Source organism: Trichechus manatus, unplaced genomic scaffold (assembly GCF_000243295.1).
Source record: "Trichechus manatus latirostris isolate Lorelei unplaced genomic scaffold, TriManLat1.0 scaffold00170, whole genome shotgun sequence".
NCBI classification, from domain to species: domain Eukaryota; kingdom Metazoa; phylum Chordata; class Mammalia; order Sirenia; family Trichechidae; genus Trichechus; species Trichechus manatus.
In genome coordinates this window covers 5377774-5397976 of record NW_004444106.1, presented here as the reverse complement: position 1 = coordinate 5397976, position 20203 = coordinate 5377774, and the positions used below count along the sequence as shown (strand labels likewise).

The window sequence follows — 20203 nt, the reverse complement described above, 5'->3', positions numbered from 1 at the left end:
AACTCGGATCAGATCCAATCGGAGTGAGGCGACGCCATGGAGCTCCGGGCGCTGCTCTGCTGGGCTTCGCTTGCCGCCGCTTTAGAAGGTGAGTCTGTTTGGGGGAACCCCGCGACTCCTGGGGCCTCCAGAGTTGGGCCTGGGAGTGGAGGGGCTCACCTCTGTCTACTTCTACCCCGGCACCCCAACCCCAAACACTTCTGACCAGTGGTGCTAGAACGGGAGGAGGGCGGGGAGGAGGCGGCCCAGTGGGGGAGTGGAGTTTTCTTTTGTTTGGGAAAGAGATGGAGTCGAGCTATGTCCCGGGACATTCCCCAACCCCGGCTCCCCAAACGCTTACTCCAGACTACAAACGGTCTTGGCAGCCTTTCCGTTTCTCTCCACCCCAATCCTCAAAACTCCCCCAAAGTTTCTATCCCACTTCCCACCTCACGCCAAACATGAGGAAACGTTTCTGGAGGAAAAACTGCAGACAAGGCAGACCTTCATGCTAGGCCATAAAACCACCCCCACCCAGTTTCTGAGCTTTCACACCTTGATCTTACAGTTCCACTCCCCTCGGCCAGTCAAGAGGCCCACCTTCTGCACTCACACTGCAAACCCCCAATTTCTCTCAAACCCTGGGGGCTTGCTGCAGAGTGTCCCTCTTCCCTGCTTTCCCCAGGCTGCACCCCTTCTCTTTAAAAGCCACCTAGACCCCAGACCAGCCTGAGTCCCAGAGAAGTTGACTTTTCTCCAGCCCTACAGGCCAGCAGAAACTGACCCACACAGCCCTCCAAGCTTCCCTAACTTAACGCAGCTACTACCTCCTGGTCTTTTTCAAAGTATACTGTTTTCCGTATTCCCCCAAATGGTTCTTCCTCCATGTGTGTCGCTCTCCCCTACTTGTTCCCTCGAGGGGGAGCCAAGAACCCAGGAAGCCCTCCCTCATATGTCCCTCATCTCCTTTCAGTGAGCTGCTTCCTCCCTCCTTTCACTGCCTAGAATCAAAGGGGTCTCTGGGGAGTGGGCCATGGGGTGCTACTGAAGGGCAGGAATCAAAGGCAGTTAGAAAACTCTTTTCCCCTAGACTGGCTAGTACTGCTTTGGGCTGGGGATCAAAGACTGGCTGTGGGGAGGGAGTGAGCGGAGGCTTTCCCAGCTCAGAGAAAGAAGAAGGGGAAAAACTGGGAGAGGGAGAGAGGAGGGTAGACAGGAGAAGAAAACCCCGCCAGGATGAAGTGTGGTGAGAGGGAAAGAAAAATGCAAAGAGCAAAAGGGAGTAATACTTCAAATTCATTACCTGAGTGCCTTCCAAGCCCTAGGTCTGTGCAAAGCACTTTACAAGTGTTATTTTGATCATTCCAACAACCCTGCGGGTAGGAGGTATTAATGGCCCCATTTTACAGATGAGGAGACTGAGGCTGAGAGAAGTGATTTCTCCAAGGTCACATGCCCCAGGGGGAGGTGAAAGGAGGGAGACAGAAAATGGAGTGATAGTGACAGTCAGAAAAGGAAATGGAGGCAGACAGAGATGGGAAAGAGAGGTGAGAAGAAGGCAGAGCTCAAAGAGGGCTTGAGGCAGGCAAGACCGAGATAGGGTGAGAGAAAGTGAGTGTTCAGAGCCCAGCAGACAGCCCTGAAACAGACAGTGTGTAAATTGGAGACCGGAAAACACTATCCCGGCTGGAACAATGGAGGGTGGAGACAGCTGCCTCTAGCCACCCCCTTCCCAGAACCCTGGCATCCTGTCCCCAACAGGCTGGGCTGTCTCCTGCCACCCATGGGGGCCCTGGGCTCACCTTGGGCTGGCCAGGTTCCCACTGAGCCCTGTGGACACCATTCGGTTCCGGGGAGGAGGCTGCCCGCCTGCCCTACTTTCCTTCCTCTCCTGCAACCTCTGTGGGGGAGTCCTGGGCCCAGGTGTGCTGCTGGCCCCTCTGGGGCCCCTGACCGACCCTCCCAGGCCTGTGTCTCTGCCCCCCACATTGCCTGGCTTCTGAGGGGATTCCCCTACCCGCCCTCCTGTCCTCGCTGCCAAGAGCTGTGTTTCTCCTAATCCCCTCTTCCACCAAAGCCCCATCCCTTCCCCCGATCCAGAGCAGAGCCAGGTGTGTTCACCCCCCAAACACCCCTAAAATCACCTCCCCTTTTTCTTCCTGTAACCAAATCCAGATGTGGGGCCTCAGTGGGGGCCAGGGCGGGAACCCAAGCATCCTGGCCTCCAGTACTTCCTCCTGTCCTCACCTAAGGAAGGCAGCTAACTGGTGGGGGAGCCTTGGAAGGGGGGCCAGGGTGTCAGCAGGGCTGTGCTACAGGCCGTGAGCACCACCTTCCAGGAGAGAACTGGGAACTGAAGGACCCGTGTGTTTTGTCTAAAAGAGGGTGGGGACTTGGAAGAGGAGTAGAAGTTGGGGGTAGGGAGGCAGCAACTTTGGGGCAGGAAATGTGGGGCCAGAGGCAGGGAGGGGTGTTCCCCAAGCCAGCAGCCCTTTGCCCTTCTCGGGGTCAGGTTCAGGTCAGGGCTCGAGTTTTAACCCTTCTCTCTTCCAACAGCAGTGATCTCCCAATTCAGGAAAGCTTAGACCTTGGAGTCCTGGAGGGGGCCACTGGTGCCTGCCAGCTGTTAGGGGTGGAGTTGACACTCAGAAAAAAAAGCGAGAAAGTGGGGGTGGGGTGCAGAGTATAGGACTTGCTCCCCTCCTTGTCTCATCTGCCTCCTGAGCCCTCTAACTTGGAGCTAGAAGGATCCCCCGTCTCCCTTCCTGGGATCTGATCTTCCTGGTCTCTACCCCAAGCGCCGACTGTCTGTGTGTTTTTGTCTTAGAGACCCTACTGAACACAAAATTGGAAACTGCCGACCTGAAGTGGGTGACGTACCCTCAGGTGGAGGGGCAGGTAAGGGCTGGACCCGGGACCTGGGGCTCGGGAGGGAAACGGAGAAGGAGGAATCCTGAGTAGGTGCTCCTCTGAGCCCTTGCTCCTCAGAGGTCCCCCCCAATACTGCTTCCCCTTCCTCGGTCCCTCCCTACTTTATGAAAAACTCCCCTCACACATTAACTTGAAACCCCTTAGCCACCTCCCCAGCCCCACCTCCCCAGCCATCCCTTCTACAGCGGCCCCCACCGCAGCAGCCCCCTTGCTGACACCTGTCCTCACAGTGGGAGGAACTGAGTGGCCTGGATGAGGAACAGCACAGTGTGAGGACGTATGAGGTGTGTGATGTGCAGCGGGCCCCGGGCACGGCCCACTGGCTGCGGACTGGCTGGGTCCCACGGCGCGGCGCGGTCCACGTGTATGCTACACTGCGCTTCACCATGCTGGAGTGCCTCTCCCTGCCCCGGGCTGGGCGTGCCTGCAAGGAAACCTTCACCGTCTTCTACTACGAAAGCAATGCTGACACTGCCACGGCCCTCACGCCTGCCTGGATGGAGAACCCCTACATCAAGGTGCCTGGGCACTCAGGGCAGGCCATCTAGAGACCAAAGGATGGCGTTCAAGGCCCTGACAGGGAGAGCTGGGGTCTGGGAAGCAGGAGGCTTAAGTTTGAAGAGGGAAGTCGGTTCTGACTCAGCGCGAGCCTATAGGACAGAGTAGAACTGCCCCACAGGGTTTCCAAGGAGCAGCTGGTGGATTGGAACTGCCGACCTTTTGGTTTGCAGCCAGGCTGTTAACCACTATACCACCAGGGCTCCTTGCAAGGTGGGGTGGCAGAATAACACCCAGCTCCCTGGCCTGGCACCCAGGGAGGCCCAGGCCTCAGGCTGCTTCTCCACCCCACTCGGCTTGGGCCACACTCCACTTCTCCCATTCCCTGACTCTACTTCACCCTTTTACAACCCCATACCTTTGCTGGTGCCTCCCCTAGAATGTCTTCTCTCTGCTTTTGCTACCCTGCTCCTACTTGTCTTATAGGTTCCAGCTTAGAGTCTCTGTGACATCTTTGCTGATAATCCCTGCCCTGGGGCCTACATCACTCTATTCATATTCCTGCCCTAGCACTCAACATACTTCATAATTTATCCATGTTTCATTCATTTTCATTTCCATGACACTGAGCTCAGGGCCTGACACAGAGTAGCTGTCGATAAATGTTTGCACAGTGAGTGAACAGATGGCCAAGGGGATGTGGGGCAGGGGCTTGACACATCATAGAAGCTCAGCAAGTATTAATGGATAATGTTGGAACATGCAGAAAAGTGCATGTCAGGGAAGGTGGAGAGGAGGTTCTGGAATAGGAACGGAGGAGGCCAGGGAGAGGGTGAGCTGGGAAGAAGATAGTCTGCCTGGCCTTCGGCCGGGGAGTGGAGGACAGCAGCAGTGAGTCTCTTCCTCAACCTGGCAGGTAGACACAGTGGCTGCTGAGCACCTGACCCGGAAGCGCCCTGGGGCCGAGGCCACAGGGAAGGTAAACATCAAGAGGCTGCGCTTGGGTCCGCTCACCAAGGCTGGCTTCTACCTGGCCTTCCAGGACCAGGGTGCCTGCATGGCACTGCTGTCCCTACACCTCTTCTACAAGAAGTGTGCCCAGCTGACTGTGAACCTGACCCACTTCCCGGAGACTGTGCCTCCTGAGCTTGTGGTGCCCGTGGCAGGAAGCTGCGTGGCCGATGCTGTGCCTGCCCCCGGCCCCAGCCCCAGCCTCTACTGCCGGGAGGATGGCCAGTGGGCCGAGCAGCCGGTCACTGGCTGCAGCTGTGCTTCAGGGTTCGAGGCCGCAGAGGGGAATACCAGGTGCCGAGGTGAGGGCTGGCGACTCCCTTATAAAGTTTGCCCCCATCCATAGGGGGGGACCCTTGGACCCCTGACCCACTTCTTAAATTTCCATTTTGTACATTTTTCATTTTTCTAGGCACTCAGCTAGTGGAGGGTCTGTCTTCATAACCCCCACTGTAGTTCTGAGTTCTTCCTCACTTCTGGACTCTTCCCTCAAACTATTTCCAACTCCTTCTTTCTTTCTGGACATAAGAGGCTGGCCTGGGATGCAGGACTGTCCTCAGGTTTTGGGCTCAGAGGACAATGGCATCATGGTCTCAATTCTTGTTCATTATGGTTTCCTCTAATTTATTGATATTACATTGTTTTTTTTTTATTGTGCTTTAGATGAAAGTTTACAGAGTAAATTAGTTTCTCATTAAACAATTAATACACATATTGTTCTGTGACATTGGTTGCCAACCCCACAACGTGTCAAAACTCTCCCCTTGTCCACCTTGAGTTCCCTGTTTCCCTTTGTCCAGCTTTCCTGTCCCCTCCTGTCTTCTTGTCCTTGCCCCTGGGCTGGTGTGTCCATTTAGTCTCATATACATGGTTGAGCTACATGTATTATTTTTTGTTTTATGGGCCTGTCTAATCTTTGGCTGAAGGGTGAACCTCAGGAGTAACCTCAGTACTGAATTAAAAGGGTATCTGGAGGCCATACTCTCAGAGTATTGATGTTAAATTCTTAATAAGCTTGTTCTCTAGAGTAAGGTTTCTTAACCTGGGTTTTGTGGCTAGAATGTATGGGACCTGTGAACTTTGACGGAAGAATGAATGACTTTTTTTTTAATGATGGTAAGAATATATATAACAAAACACTTGTTACTGGAATGTAAATGACTTTTTGCCTTCACTAATCTCTCCCTGGAATCTGGCAGCTCCTTCCATGTCGAATGTAGGCCCGCAGTCATAGCACTGGCTGGGCACCATACAAATCAGGGACATTCCTATTTCCCAGTGGACATCCCATTACAGCTGTTTCAAGAATCTCAAAATACTATTTTCACTCATCACAACTCCAGTATTACAGAAGTTATTAGATTGGCTACTGTCTCTTGTTAGTAAAGAAGGGCCCACGTTGCTCTATCATAAACTTTGTTAATGTTTTAGCAATTATATTTCATAATGGGTCCTGTGTACTCGTGTGTTTTGTGGTGTGCATTTAAAAGCATTCTGAGCAGGGGTGCATAGGCATCACCAGACTGCCCAGGGGGAATCAGGGTCAAAAACGGTGGCGACCTCTGCTCTGGAGGGAGGGGTCTCTGCCTCTTAGAGGTCAGGTTTCTGAGACCCTCCCTCCCTTCTCTCTGCTTAGAAGTTCATGCAGCCTTCAGAGCAGCTGAATCTTCTTGGGGACTAAAGGTGCATGATTTTGGTGAATGCTTTCTCTTTTTCAGCCTGTGCCCAGGGCACCTTCAAGCCTCTGGCAGGGGAAGGGTCCTGCCAGCCGTGCCCAGCCAACAGCCACTCCAATACCATCGGCTCACCCTTCTGCCAGTGCCGCATCGGGTACTTCCGGGCTCGAACAGACCCCTGGAGTGCACCCTGTACCAGTAAGTGACCAATGACCAGATTTGGTTTGTTGGGGAGGGAGCTCGGACCCCTGGGACAGGCCCTCAGCCAGCACCACAGGCCCCATCTTCCCAGGACTTCTCCCTCATGACCCTGGTGTGCTGGTTCCCAGAGCAGAGAAGCAGTGAAACGTGTCATTGCCAAGACCAGGCGCCACAGTGCCGCTGGCTCTCCCACTGCCCTCTTCCTTCCCACCGGGTGGACCCCTCTGACTCCCTGTTTTTTATCGCAGCCCCTCCCTCTGCACCTCGCAGTGTGGTTTCCCGCCTGAACGGCTCTTCCCTTCGCCTGGAGTGGAGTGCTCCGCTTGAGTCGGGCGGCCGAGAGGACCTCACCTACGCGCTCCGCTGCAGGGAGTGCCGCCCTGGGGGTTCCTGCACACCCTGTGGAGGAGACCTGACCTTTGACCCTGGCCCCCGGGACCTGGTGGAGCCCTCGGTGGTGATTCGGGGGCTGCGTCCTGACTTCACCTATACCTTTGAGGTCACTGCCTTGAATGGGGTGTCCTCCTTAGCCACAGGGCCGGTACCATTTGAGCCTGTCAATGTCACCACCGACCGCGAGGGTGAGATGGGGAGCTGGCGAAGCCCGTGGTCAGGTGGGAGAGGTGTCAGTGGGAAAGGCCAGGGAGGGAGGTGGACAGGCTAAAGGCCTAAAGGAGAAATGGGAGGGGCTGGGGAGTGGAGGTCCCCAGGAGAATGGAGGGGTTAAGGCTTGTGGGGCAGGGGGTGGTGGGGGCAGAAAGAGAAGCAAAGGTAGGCTGAAGGCCCAAAGACAGGAGCCTCCCTGAGAAGTCTGGGGCAGAGAGTCAGAAGGAACTAGTGAAGTAGCTGGAATACTGAGACAAGCGTACGCAGCAGGGAAAGAGTTGGAAAAAGACAAGGGACAGACCTGCCAAGAGGAAGGGACCCAATATCTCTGTCTCTCGCAGTGCCCCCTCCAGTGTCCGACATCCGGGTGACACGGTCATCACCCAGCAGCTTGACTCTGGCATGGGCTGTCCCCCGGGCACCCAGTGGGGCTGTACTGGACTATGAGGTCAAGTACCACGAGAAGGTGAGGCCAGGCCCTGGCCTTAGTGGTGGGGGTGGGTGGGCTGTGTACTGTGGACTGGGACAATTCCAGCTCTGCCCCTTACTAGCTGCGTGGCCTTGGGCAAGCCCCTTGGCCTCGCTAAGCCTCGGTATCCCCATCTGTAAAATGGCTATGATAACAGTACTTACCGTACTGAGGTGCTGCAAGGGTTAAATGATACAATGAGTGTAAAACATGGCATGGTGCATAACTAAGCAGAAAAGCCTCGCCTGCCTCACGACAGGACTGAGATGCTAGGGATGGGGGCACAGGGTGGAGGGGAGGCAGGAAGAGCAACAGAAACTGGGAGCCCCGGCTTAGGGCTAGCTCCTCCTTTCGGACAGGGCGCGGAGGGCCCCAGCAGCGTGCGGTTCCTGAAGACGTCAGAAAACCGGGCAGAGCTACGGGGGCTGAAGCGAGGAACCAGCTACCTGGTCCAGGTGCGGGCACGCTCTGAGGCTGGCTACGGGCCCTTTGGCCAGGAGCACCACAGCCAGACCCCGCTGGATGGTGAGTGAGCCTGGGGACCAGGGCAGGGCGGGGGTGCTGCCCACCCACCGGCGAGAAGCCTTGCCTCTGCCCTGCAAGACCCTCAGAGTCACACTTTCACGCTCCTCCCTTCTCAGCCACGTGGCATTGGCCTGTCCAAAGGGCCCTAGGGTGTAGACACCACCGCTGGATGTGAGTCCAGCTCACTGCTTACCTGCTGTGTGGCCTTTAGCCAAAACTTGACCTTCTGAGCCCCATCCAGTGAAATGGTATTTAGTGAAGCCTCTCTTGTAGGGTTTTGAGAGTTAAACGAGGTAACACATATTAGTTGTAATATGCTGGACCAGTAATTTCTAACAGCTTTAGTTTAAAAGCTTTATTGAGAAATAATTCAAATACCATATAATTCACCCATTTAAAGCATATAATTCATTGGCTTTTAGTATATTCAGACTTGTGCAACCATCACCACAATTCATTTTCGAACACTTTCAACACCCCAAAAAGAAACCCCGTACCCCTTAGCCTTTAATCTCCAACCCCTCTATCCTCCCAGCCCCTGGCAACCATTGATCTAGTCTCTGGCTCTCTCTCTGGATTTACCTATTCTGGACATTTCCTGTAAATGGAATCATACAGTGCGCAGTCCTTGGTGTCTGGCTTCTTTCACTTAGCACGTTTCCAAGGTTCATCCATGTTGTAACACGGGTCAGCACTTCATCCCTTTTTATGACCAAATAATATTCCGTTGTACGGATATACCATATTTTATTTATCCACTCATGAGTTGGTAGACATTTGGGTTGTTTCCTCTTTTTGGCTATAAACCTAATTTTTAATCTTTGGAGCCTGTCATTCAAATGAAACCCAGTATGTATAACAGGACAAAATTAAAAGTACTCTGGCGGTACCCAGTTGGGAAACATCCCCTCCTGCCCATGGGCTTGTGAGAAACAGTTTGAAAACCACTGTGTGCTCTTGACCCTGCCTGGCCTGTGTCCTCTCTCCCCACCGTCACAGCTGTTGGAGCCTGTTCTCAGGGGCCACACTCACTCCTCAGAGCCTGCAGCTGGGACCTCCAGGGGGCTCTCAGGCCTCTCTGACCACCAGCTTTTTCTCTCCAGAGAATGAGAGTTGGCGGGAGCAGCTGGCCTTGATAGCAGGCACAGCAGTCGTGGGTGTGGTGCTGGTCCTGGTTGTCATCGTCATTGCTGTTATCTGCCTCAGGTAAGGGCTCTGGGCACCTGGAGTCTCCTGTGAAGCCCCCTGTAGGTAGCCCCCTGCCCTCTTGCTTCAAAACCACCATTCTGAGTGCCCATGGGCCTGTTTTCACTTGGAGTCCTCTCTGACCCCACCCTTTCCTTCCCAACCTGCCCCTCTGGGAACATAGAGATCTATGACTTAGTTTACCTTTTGCTTCTTTCCCATGGGCTACAGGAAGCAGAACAACGGGAGAGAAGCTGAATACTCAGACAAACACGGGCAGTATCTCATTGGGCATGGTGAGTAGGCCTCTCCCGGAGGAGATAAGTGCTGGGCGGAGGAGCCGTGAGCCAGGAATCCGGGCATCTGAGTCCAGTAGGAAATTACTTCTTTGTAACGGGGCCCTGAATAATTCCTCAGGTACTAAGGTGTATATCGACCCCTTCACTTACGAAGATCCTAATGAGGCTGTGAGGGAATTTGCAAAAGAAATTGACGTCTCCTATGTTAAGATTGAGGAGGTGATTGGTGCAGGTAAGAGGAAAGATGCTGGGCGCCTGGGGACAGGGAGGGTGGCGAGGGAAGGAGAGCTGACTCTTGGTGTCCCTCCTGAAGGTGAGTTTGGTGAGGTGTGCCGGGGGCGGCTCAAGGCCCCAGGGAAGAAGGAGAGCTGTGTGGCCATCAAGACCCTGAAGGGCGGCTACACAGAGCGGCAACGTCGTGAGTTCCTGAGTGAGGCCTCCATCATGGGCCAGTTTGAGCACCCCAACATCATCCGTCTCGAGGGCGTGGTCACCAACAGCGTGCCCGTCATGATCCTTACTGAATTCATGGAGAATGGTGCCCTGGACTCCTTCCTGCGGGTGAGCCCCTGATCTGTAACCCTCTCACATCCACCCCCCGCTCTGGCCAGAGCTATCAAGGAGCAGAGGCCACCGTGCTCAGAACCCAGGACAGTTGGCCCTGTGTCACTCTCTCTCCAGCCTCCCTCACTGCTGCTGCGTTCTGACACTCCAGTTGCTACTGAGTTGACTTCAACCCATGGCGACCTCGTGTGTCAGAGTAGAACTGGACTCCACAGGGTTCTCTTGGCTGTAATCTTTACAGAAGCACATCACCAAGCTTTTCTTCCTTGACACCACTGGGTGGGTTCAAACCACCAACTTTCCGTGTTGGCAGCCAAGTGTGTTAATCGTTTGTACTACCCGGGACTCCCCTGGCCCTCCAGAAAAGTTTGAGTTCCTGGGGCTGGCCTTCCCTTCCGCAGGGGTTGGATTGGCCCCTCTAGGGGACAGCTGCCCTCAGGATATGGAGGGGTTGTCATTCATTCTTTTGGCAAATATTTACCAAGAGCCTCCCGTGCATTTAGCCACTGTTCTCAGCAGTGGGGACAGAGCCTTGAGCAAGGCAGTGGGAGGGTGTCTGCTCCTGGGGAGCTGATGGTCTAATGGGGAGACTGTAAATTCAAAAGTAAACAAATGGGATTTTAAAAAGGTAAACAATTTCAGATGTGAAAAAAATTAAAGATAACAGAAAAGTGGCTGGGGATGAGGTGGGAAGAGCTTATATTATTTTTGTCACTTTATGTAACAGGCCTTACTGAAACTTACTATATTTTTAACTTTGCTGTGCATCTTTTTCAAAATGTCAAAACATTTCCCTCCATAGCAAAATAACATTATTGCACTTGACATAATTACAGTGATTCTTTAGTATCATCTAATACTCATTCAATATTAAAATTTCCCCAGTTGTCCCCATAATGTCCTTTAAACGCAGAGCAGTTGTCCCTTTGGATGCCACCTCTGGATTTATTGGATTCTTCCTTGTGGGGTCATTTAGCTTGTTTCTCTGTGTTTCCTGTAATGGAAGTTATATCTGATGTTTTGATAAGTTCACAATTGAACGCTGTGGGTTGACTCTATCAGAGGATGCTGTGCACTGCATCCTGTGTCCCATCAGGGGATAGGTACCCTGGGTCCACCCCAAGCGATGCGGAGACAGACCCCTGGAGTAGTGTGATGACACCCTGTACCTCCCTTGTGTGTTGTTACGTTGGTACCATACAGAGGTCTGGTTGTTGGGGGCAGAGGAGGCCTGTTTTAAAAGAGATGGCATTTGGGTAGATGAGAAAAAGCCAGCCTTGAGAAGGTTGGGGGAGTACGTTTGGGGCAGAGAGTAGAGACCGAGAGTGGGAAGGAACTTGGCATGTTTCCGGAACAGGATGGCTGGGTAGCCACTATCAGTGAGCAGAGGAACACTGGTAGATCATGAGGCAGGTGGTGGCCCAGGCCACAGTGGGCCTTGTGACCTTAGTCAGGAATTGGATTTTATAAGATGTGCGAGGGGGAGCCATCAGCGGGACTTGAGCCAGAGTGAGATGATTTCAGGCGATCCCTTTTGCTGGGGCCGAAGCAGGGAGGCCTGTGAGGAGGCAGTCGCAGCCACTCAGGCGGTGGCTTGCAGTGGGGTGGAGAGAAGTGCTTGGACTGGGGACTGGTTTTGGAAGCAGAGCCAGTGGAACTTGCTGGTGGAGGGTGAGAGAGAGAGGGAGTCACGGGAGACTCGGGTCTAGGCCTAAGCAGCTGGGTGAGTAGTTTCCAAGAACTGAGATACAGCTAGGGTGGGGGCAGATTTGGAGGATGGATTAAGAATTCAGGTTTTGGACTCTGTGTCCCTGCCCTTGCAGGGCTGTAGAGGGTCCCCTACATCCTAGCTGAACCCAGAAGATGGGATTAGTTAACCATCTGGGACTAGTTGGTTTAGCTGTTAAGAATAAACTCTATAAAGGTCAAGGTTGGGCTTTAGACCCTTGGTTTTGGCTCTGTGGTAACTGATCATACCCCAGTTCCTTGCTGCTCTCTTGCAAAACCACACCCAACTGGTCCAAGAGGGCTGAGCGAGATTGCAGCTGGATCAGCACAAATCCATCTCCACCTGTAGACAGGTAACTCGGAGTACGAGAGTGCACACCTAGCTGACAAAACTGTAGCTGTCAAAGGAGCTTATTAGATAAAAAGCCTTTTTTGAGTATTTCCTGGGTGTAAAGCACCCTATTAGGTTAAGTGGAAGAAAAATGGTCAAATTGTCTCCTTATAATGTAATTAAGAAAGACTGAATGTAAATGCATATACTTGAAATCAGAACAATTACAAGCATTGTGTTATGATAATATAGTAAGAGAAAAGAGCAGGACTCACCCAGGGAAGTGGGCAGGCCTCCCCTACAGGTGAGCAGGAGTGGGGCCTGGAAGTGACAAATAGGTTTAGAAAGTGGAAAGAAGAGGGCTGGTGGGCCAGCTGTCCTCACCGTACCCCTCTCCCGTGTCCAATCTGCAGCTGAACGACGGACAGTTCACTGTCATCCAGCTGGTGGGCATGTTGCGGGGCATCGCCTCAGGCATGCGGTACCTGGCTGAGATGAGCTACGTCCACCGAGACCTGGCTGCCCGCAACATCCTGGTCAACAGCAACCTTGTCTGCAAGGTCTCTGACTTTGGCCTTTCCCGATTCCTGGAGGAGAACTCTTCTGATCCCACCTACACGAGCTCTCTGGTAAGGCTAGGAGATGGGGTGGGGGTGGTGTGAACTAGGTCCTTAGGGCCAGGTGGAGAGGGAAGTGGAAAGGTGGGAGGCTAGGGGATGGACAGCTCTGGTCCAGGGAGCAGATCCAGGAACAGACCAAGAGGTGGATCTGAGGAATCTTCGGAATGCAGACCAGGGAGCAGGACTCATAGGTGTCTTGGAAGAGAACAGAGTTGGGGAGCTGGGTGCTTGGGTCCCAGAAAGAATGGAGGTCTGAACTAGAGGAAAAAAGCAAAAGAGGGGGCAGTATACCTGGGTACTGTGAGTCCCTCAGCTCACCCTTTCTTTGCCCTTTGGTAGGGAGGAAAGATTCCGATCCGATGGACAGCCCCTGAAGCCATTGCCTTCCGAAAGTTCACATCTGCCAGTGATGCCTGGAGCTATGGGATTGTGATGTGGGAGGTCATGTCGTTTGGGGAACGGCCATACTGGGATATGAGTAATCAGGATGTAAGTGTTCTGTGATCATACCAAACTTTTCTGTAATGTTCTCTCACCTGGGATATGGGGTCAGAGGAGACCATAGAAAGCTCATCACTGCTGGATCCTTGAGATGGTGAGGGTAGCAGGAAGAACTGATCTTTCTATCATAGACTTTGGTACAGCATGTTTGGGTCCCAGAAGGACACAGAGATGGAGGGCAGAGTTGGGAGGTTAAACATCTCAGGCATCCCATCACAGGTAGCCTCAGCCTTGAGGATGCACAGATCTGTCATTCTGGGGGGCTGCGGCTCCTGTCCCAGTATCTGCTAAGTCCCCATTTCCTTGGAGCCCTTTGGCATCTCTCTTTTTCCCCAGATGTCCTTACCCAGTGCTTCTTTCTACTACCCCAGGTGATCAATGCCATTGAACAGGACTACCGGCTGCCCCCACCCCCTGACTGCCCCACCTCCCTGCACCAGCTCATGCTGGACTGTTGGCAGAAGGACCGGAATGCCCGGCCCCGCTTCCCCCAGGTGGTCAGCTCCCTTGACAAGATGATCCGGAACCCTGCCAGCCTCAAAATCGTGGCCAGGGAGAATGGCGGGTGAGGACCCCAGAGAATGGGCCCACCACCCGAGAGCTCCCCCTCTGAAAGTATCCATCCCTTTGGTGGTATGTGGGATGGTCTCTGTCCATCTCCAAGGTTGGCCACGGGCCTGGGCTCAACTTCCTCATCCTGACTCAGGCCTGGTGCTCAGGGTGTCCTCCCCATCCCTACCTCCCAGGGCCTCGCACCCACTCCTGGATCAGCGGCAGCCTCACTACTCAGCGTTTGGCTCTGTGGGTGAGTGGCTTCGAGCCATTAAGATGGGAAGATACGAAGAAAGTTTTGCGGCTGCCGGATTTGGCTCCTTCGAGCTAGTTAGCCAGATCTCCACCGAGTAAGTCGTGGCAGGATCTCAGGGGAAAGGGGGTAGTGGTGAGCTGGGAGCAGCCAGCGGGAAGTCTGGAAACAAGGAGTATGGGGACCTGAACCAGGCCCACAGATGCAGCAGGGGCCTTTGGGGTTACCTCCTGGTGCCAGCTGTGTTTTCTCAGTGGGGCAGCGCCAGGGAAGAGTTGCTCTACACCAAGTCGAGAAGAGCCACAAAAGCAGGGATAGCTGCCAGACTGAGAATCCAGAGAATCTTCCCGGCGGCCATGCCCACTTGTCCTCACATCACAGCCCTGGGCCGTCTCTCCCCCTGCCCCCCCAATCCATATCTATCTTTGTGCATCTATCTACATTCCAGGCCCAGCTCTCACGTTGACAAACGTCAACGCTGGGTCTGCTTTCTCACCCATAAAAGGAGAAGATTGGACTAGGTTTTGGAGATCCTTTCCAGCTTTAAAGTTAAATGGTTTTATGATTCCGTGTCTCCCGAACAGTGTTTTTCCCTTTTGGCCTTTCTGGTACTCCTCCTTCCTGCCTTGCCTTTCTCTCCTAAGGTCTCTTCTTGGCCCAGGCTAGAATGATAGGAATAGGAGGAATAGAACCCAGAACCAGAAGCATCCTGGAGGCCCTCTCCAGGCCAGGCAAGGTACTGGGGCTGAGCCAGTCGGCTCCCTGGGCCTGGGCACTCTCCTTCTTAAATTGTTACAGCCTCCGCTTGACCCAGGATCTTTCTCCCATTTCTGCCTCTTCATTTACCCTTATATCAGTCTCCAGGCGGCAGGCTAGGAGGGAGCGGATGGTTTTTGCCCCTTTCCTGCTGGCACTGGTGCCTCCCCTTCCTCTCCACCCAGCTCTTCCTTTTCCTTCTTCTGACTTTGCCTTTCCCCTCTAAAGTGATCTGTGCAGCTCCTTCCCCCAGCCTCATTTCGTGGGCCTTTTTCTCACCTGTCTTTCCTGCCCGCCTCTCAGATTCTTACCTTTTTGCCCTTTCTTAATCCCCACCAGAGGATCCAGCTGCAGCCCCCATCTCCTGCCTCCCGGCCCTGCCCCCTGTGGACCCAGCTCTTGAGAGACCTAGCCTCATCCTCTACTGAGGCTGCACAGAAGGACCATGGCCCAACTCCTAACTCCTCCAGAAACTGCCTGGCAACGGTTGACATTGGACACCCCCCCTCCCTGTTGGCCTTTCTGATTGGCTGGCAGTCTGGAGGGAACAGCGGTTTCTGGAGTTTAAGGTGTGCTGCTAAGGGTGCCCTATGGTCTCACCTAGCTTTCCTTCCTCGTACAGGGACCTGCTCCGGATTGGAGTCACTCTGGCGGGACACCAGAAGAAAATCCTGGCCAGTGTCCAGCACATGAAGTCCCAGGCCAAACCTGGAGCCCCAGCCGGGCCAGGAGGACCAACCCCTCAGTATTGACCTGGCCTCCTCACATGGCCCACAGCCCTGGAGTGGCAGGAGCTTCAAACCCCAGGGATGAAGCCTTCCCTTCTTCCTGGGGCAGAGTCGGGTGGGGACTCATAGAGGCCCCCATCCCTGCTCCCCACTGGATTGCACTTTGAACCCATGGGGGTGGGAGTTGGCAATTTGGAGAGACTGGATTTGGGGATTCTGCCATGTGGGAGAGTAGAAATCACATGCCCCTGAGGTGGGGAACCCCAGACTACAGATGAGGGGAGCTTCTGTCAGGATTGGGTATGACCAGAGGGAAAGGAAGGGCCCATAATCTCCCAGCTTCCCCAGAGGTGGTTGGGCAGGGATCCCCACAGCACCCCTCCGATCCCCAGTCAGGGCTTCCAGGTGCTTCCCCTCACCTTGATGGGCCTTGACCCTGCAGACCAAAGAGAGGAGAGTGACTAGCCTGTGAGCTCGGGAGTGGAGTGATATGCCAGGAGGAAGGAAGGGTTGTCATGGTCTGGTGACAAAGTCATTGGACTTTGATGTCTTGACCTTGCTGCTGTCATCACTGAACTCATTTTTCCCCCTTGTAAATGCCCCTCCCCCATCTGCTGCCTTCATATTGAAGGCTTTGAGTTTTATTTTTTGTTTTTGGTCTTATTTTTCTTGTTTTGTTTTTCTACCGTCCTTGTCCTAACTTTTTCTGTTGAGGGGACCTGTTTCACTATTGCCTCCCTTTGCCCAAGTTGAAACAGGGACCCATCATGTCTGTTTCCAGAACGGTGCCTTGGTCAGGCCACTATTCCCAGATGTTTCCCTGCCTCCCAAGTACCCTCAAGCTGTGTCCGTGCGGGTACGCGTGGTGGGTGGGCGGGGGATGAGGTAGTGAAGAGGGCAGTGAGGTGGTGGAAAACAGTCAGACACCGGTGCTTGGAGGGGTTCTTAAATTATATTTAAAAATATGTTTTTGTATAAATAAAAGAAAATGGGAAGTGTTCCAGCTCTGGGGGTGATTGGGAGTTGTGGGGGAGGAGGGAATAAGTTTCTGGGGAGAGCAGGGTCTGAGTATGGAGGGGCTTGATGGCAGACAGAAGCGTCGGTGGTTTGGAGACAGCAGGGCTGTGAGGGTCTGGGTGCTTGGTTCCCAGCCCCAGGGTGTGTTTGAGGTGGTGGGGTGGGGGCAGTGGGAGATGAGTCATTGGCAGCTGCTTCTAACGGCTCCAGCTGGCTCTGCCAAGAGCCTGGGGCACCTCCGGGGTGGGGCAGCCCCCCTCCTTGGTTCCTTAGCCATGGCAAGGGGCTGTATGAGGAGCGGAGGGGAGGTCTTGAGCTCCTAGCCCTGCCCAGTAGCCCCCTGAAAGGGAGGGGGAGCATAGGCTAGGGTGGGGGGCTCAGATGAAGGAGACAGATGTGGGCCAGATGTTGACAGCTGGGCCTTGTTTTAAGGCAATGAAGGGGGGAGTGTCTAGATTAGCTAGGGAGGGGCAGATAGTTGGGAGTGGTGAAGATGGAACCCTGTGTGTGCGTGGACACACATATGCGCGCACGCCTACATACACACTTCTGGGTTGGGAGGATAATTCCCCTATTCAAGATGCTGCCCTGGCAGGTTCTCCCAGCTTCTTGGGAAGGGGAGGGGAAACCACCTGAGTATCTTCCCCCCAACTTGTCCCTCCCAAACAGGGAGATGAGGATGGGGTCAATCCCAGGCACAGACTGCCCATTTTCTGTCTCAACACCTCGGTTTCCTTCTTTGCTCCCCACTCTGCGCCCCTCAGGGGTACCTGCAGAGACAGGCCTTGAAGCGACAAGCTTTGTTTAGCTGGAGTGGCCTTTTCCATTTCTGCATCTCAGTTGCCCCCTGTTGTGTTGAGGTCAGTGTGGGACTCTACACATCAGCTCTGCCCCCACCCCCGCAGCCCAGGGAGCCTCACCATCATCCTGTCTCTGATTTCCTACCTCTACAGCCTTCTTCTGGAGCCCTTAATGCTCTTGAGTCCTCTGTCCCCTCCCTTCCCTGATGACATATCCATGTTTTGTACCACTGAGAGGGTGTGGGGTGAGAGGAACTCAGTCCTGCCAAGGAAGGTGGGGATCTGGGTCCTGAAAGTGGATGTCTATCTGGAGGATGAAGGCCCAGGCCAACCTCCTGCCAATCAGACTGTGGAGCTAGATAAGGTGACCCTAGAGAGCTGGTGAGGAGAGGCAGAAAGGTCTAGGGAGCAGGGCAGAGATAAGAGTAGAGGCAAAGAGTCAAAGACCAGGTGAAGGAGCCAGGATCATCGTGGAGGTCACCATGGAGCAGCAGGGAGTCCCATGACATCAGGCTAAAGTATATCCAGCCCAGTTCCAGAAGCTGCCCTGAGCCTTCCTGCCATCGCCCAGCCCCCTGAGTGCGAGCTGCTTCCCCAGTTAAGAGAAGGGAAAGCCAAGTTGGGCAGAGTGGCTTGATTAGGGGGGTATACCCTTCCTTCCTTGGGCCCTGTTCACCACCCAGTTTGGGTCTCACTTCCTCAAACGAAGGTGGCTGCAGGGTTGGCCTTTCCAGAGGGCCCACAGGGTAAGGATACCTTTCTAGAACTCAGTGTCCTGTTTGCCTATGCATCCCCAAGCCCAAGTCCCCTTTCCCTTTGGGGTCTACACCCAGACCCCCCAGTTCACAGCCTTATTGTACTTAGAGCTCAAGCAGGAACCCAGCCTCCTCCCCCAAGCAAGGACCTGCCTGGTTGGAGGGGTCAGAATGTTGGTCTCACCCTGGGGTTAGTGGTTTGCTACTACCTGGACAGAGCTCCAGACTCCTCAGCAAGCCTCCCACCATACCCCATTCTTGGTTACCGTAATAACCCTAGGCCCTTTTGTGAGATGGACAAGGGTCAGTAGGATGTGACCTCCCAGAGGGTCACAGGCCAGTTCACCTTTTGGGAAAAGCCACTTTCCCATTCTTAGCCTCTGCTCAGAATCACCTTTCACTACACTTGGTGGGGAGCTCAGAGACCTGAGATAGAGACTAGAAAACGTGAAGCTTTCTCCTGAATCCCAGAGGCCATAGTTTCGGGGCTACACTCCAACCTTCATTCTCTCTTCCTTCCCTGCCCCTTCTACCTCTCCCCCTGAGAGTAGACTCCCCAGGGCTGCATGGCCCACCCTGGAGACCACCCAGGCTTCAGAAGGACTGCCCCACCCATATGTGGCTTTGTCTAAGGGACACCCCTCAATTCCTCACTCCTAGGTTCCTTTCTAGATGTTTTGCACAGAATTCAGCCCTGGCCCCCACACACCTCCCGCCCTCATATCCCATCCTAAACCTACCTCACAGACCCAACTCCTGCCTCCTCCATGATCACACAGAAATTCACATCTCAAAAATAAATTATTTTATTTTATCTCTTCGTTTTTGAGGACAACTCAAAATTGAGCGACCTTGAAGGCTCTCTCTGGAACAAAATCTGAGGCAAAAATGAGAAAACTTATATTAGAGGCAGACTCAGTTCCAGATCAGAATCTCTGGCTCTCCCCTCAGCCCACCCTGTTCAGGATGGCCAAAGTTTGGGACTGTGGGGTTGGTTCTCACCCATGTCCACTGGACGGTCTAGGTTCTGGCTCGTCATTTTCTCCCTAAATGGTGTCGGGGAACCGATGGAGGCTCACTGTGTCAGCTTCCTTCTGCCCTAGACCACAGCCCACTCCCCTTGTTTACTCACCCTGTCCTGTCCCCCTCAACCCCTCTCCTGAACTCACCTCCTCCTCCTCTTCCTGTGAAGGTACTTTCTGGTCACTGCCAGCACTATGAATGCCATGGGCACCAGCATTCCCAACAGCACGGCCACAAAGTTGGACCCTTCTGAGGGGAGCAGGGAACAGAAATAGGGATGTGGGATAGGAAGGAGTGAGGCATTGAAGGGTAGGGGAGGAGACACTCCCTCACACTAAATGCCACCCTGAATGGACATTTCCCCTAAATCTCTGGGTGTGGCTGGTTCTCCCTCCAGGAGGCTGTGGGGTAAGCCCTCCAAGGCCTTAGTCACCCCCAAGAACCATGTCTGTTTCCAGACACACACTCCCATAGCTTTTTGAGGAGGCTGCTTCTCCAGCTGGTCCTTTGGAGACCAGGCTGCACTATCAGCTTGGCCTATGTCTCTCCAAATGTAACCCTGCAAACACTTTCCTCCGTCACCTGGGAGCTTGTTAAAATGCAGATTTCTGGGCCCACTCCAGACCTATTGAAGGAGAATCTCTGGGGGTAAGTCCTGGACTGCATGTTTTAAACAAGCCTCCCCTCCCTCCACAATCTTAGGTAAGATAAAGATAAAGTTTGAGAACCACTGGCCCAGAGGCTCAAGGAAATTCTGGTTTGCGATAGGGAAAAACAGCAAAAGATATTGGAGAGGCATGGAGGGGTGTATGATGGGGAAATAACAGCAGGGGTGAGGCATTTAGATCACAGAAGTGGGGAGCTAAGGTTCAGAGAGAAGATTCTGGAATATGTGGGTAGAAGATGGACACAAGTACTCTGATTCTTTGAGGATCCTTGTCCTGTTTGCCTCAAGGGATTGTAACATTAATATATATTATATAATTCTGTGGCAGTGTTGGTGGGAACAAGCTGTGAGGATACAGGGCCTGGGATGAAGTCCTTACCTAGCTTTTCAGGGGGTAGAACATCCCGAGGCTCATTGCAGAGGTCTCCCCCGTAACCAAGTTCACACTCACAGGTGAAACTGGTTCCCTGCTCCCTACACCGTCCATCATTCTGACAGGGGTTCTGTAGACATGGGCTTTCTGCAAGG

At 53.7% G+C, this 20203-nt stretch overlaps 2 protein-coding genes across 2 annotated transcripts in view; one reads left to right on the top strand and one right to left on the bottom strand.

Moving 5' to 3' along the window:
- The first annotated feature begins 36 nt into the window (after positions 1 to 36).
- EPHB4 (EPH receptor B4) lies at positions 37 to 15437 on the top strand. The gene is made up of 17 exons (XM_004386737.1): positions 37 to 88; positions 2807 to 2877; positions 3141 to 3428; positions 4325 to 4721; positions 6138 to 6293; positions 6545 to 6877; positions 7244 to 7368; positions 7731 to 7896; positions 9000 to 9102; positions 9313 to 9377; positions 9499 to 9612; positions 9694 to 9941; positions 12417 to 12632; positions 12963 to 13112; positions 13496 to 13689; positions 13871 to 14026; positions 15308 to 15437. The coding sequence occupies exons 1-17, from the start codon at positions 37 to 39 to the stop codon at positions 15435 to 15437; spliced, it is 2964 nt and encodes a 987-aa protein (XP_004386794.1).
- Positions 15438 to 17190: 1753 nt separating this feature from the next.
- ZAN (zonadhesin) overlaps positions 17191 to 20203 on the bottom strand; it is a 44932-nt gene continuing 41919 nt past the window's right edge. Inside the window, 3 exon segments of the mRNA XM_023740979.1 lie at positions 17191 to 17200; positions 19155 to 19257; positions 20055 to 20195. Of these exon segments, the coding sequence (XP_023596747.1) occupies positions 17191 to 17200; positions 19155 to 19257; positions 20055 to 20195 (254 nt within the window).

Bases quoted from the DNA above. Each gene is read 5' to 3' on its own strand.
- EPHB4 (XM_004386737.1), top strand. From the start codon at position 37: ATGGAGCTCCGGGCGCTGCTCTGCTGGGCTTCGCTTGCCGCCGCTTTA. The intron at 13,113-13,495 runs GTAAGTGTTCTG...CTACTACCCCAG, and splicing joins GGGATATGAGTAATCAGGAT to GTGATCAATGCCATTGAACA. The intron at 13,690-13,870 runs GTGAGGACCCCA...CCTACCTCCCAG, and splicing joins GTGGCCAGGGAGAATGGCGG to GGCCTCGCACCCACTCCTGG.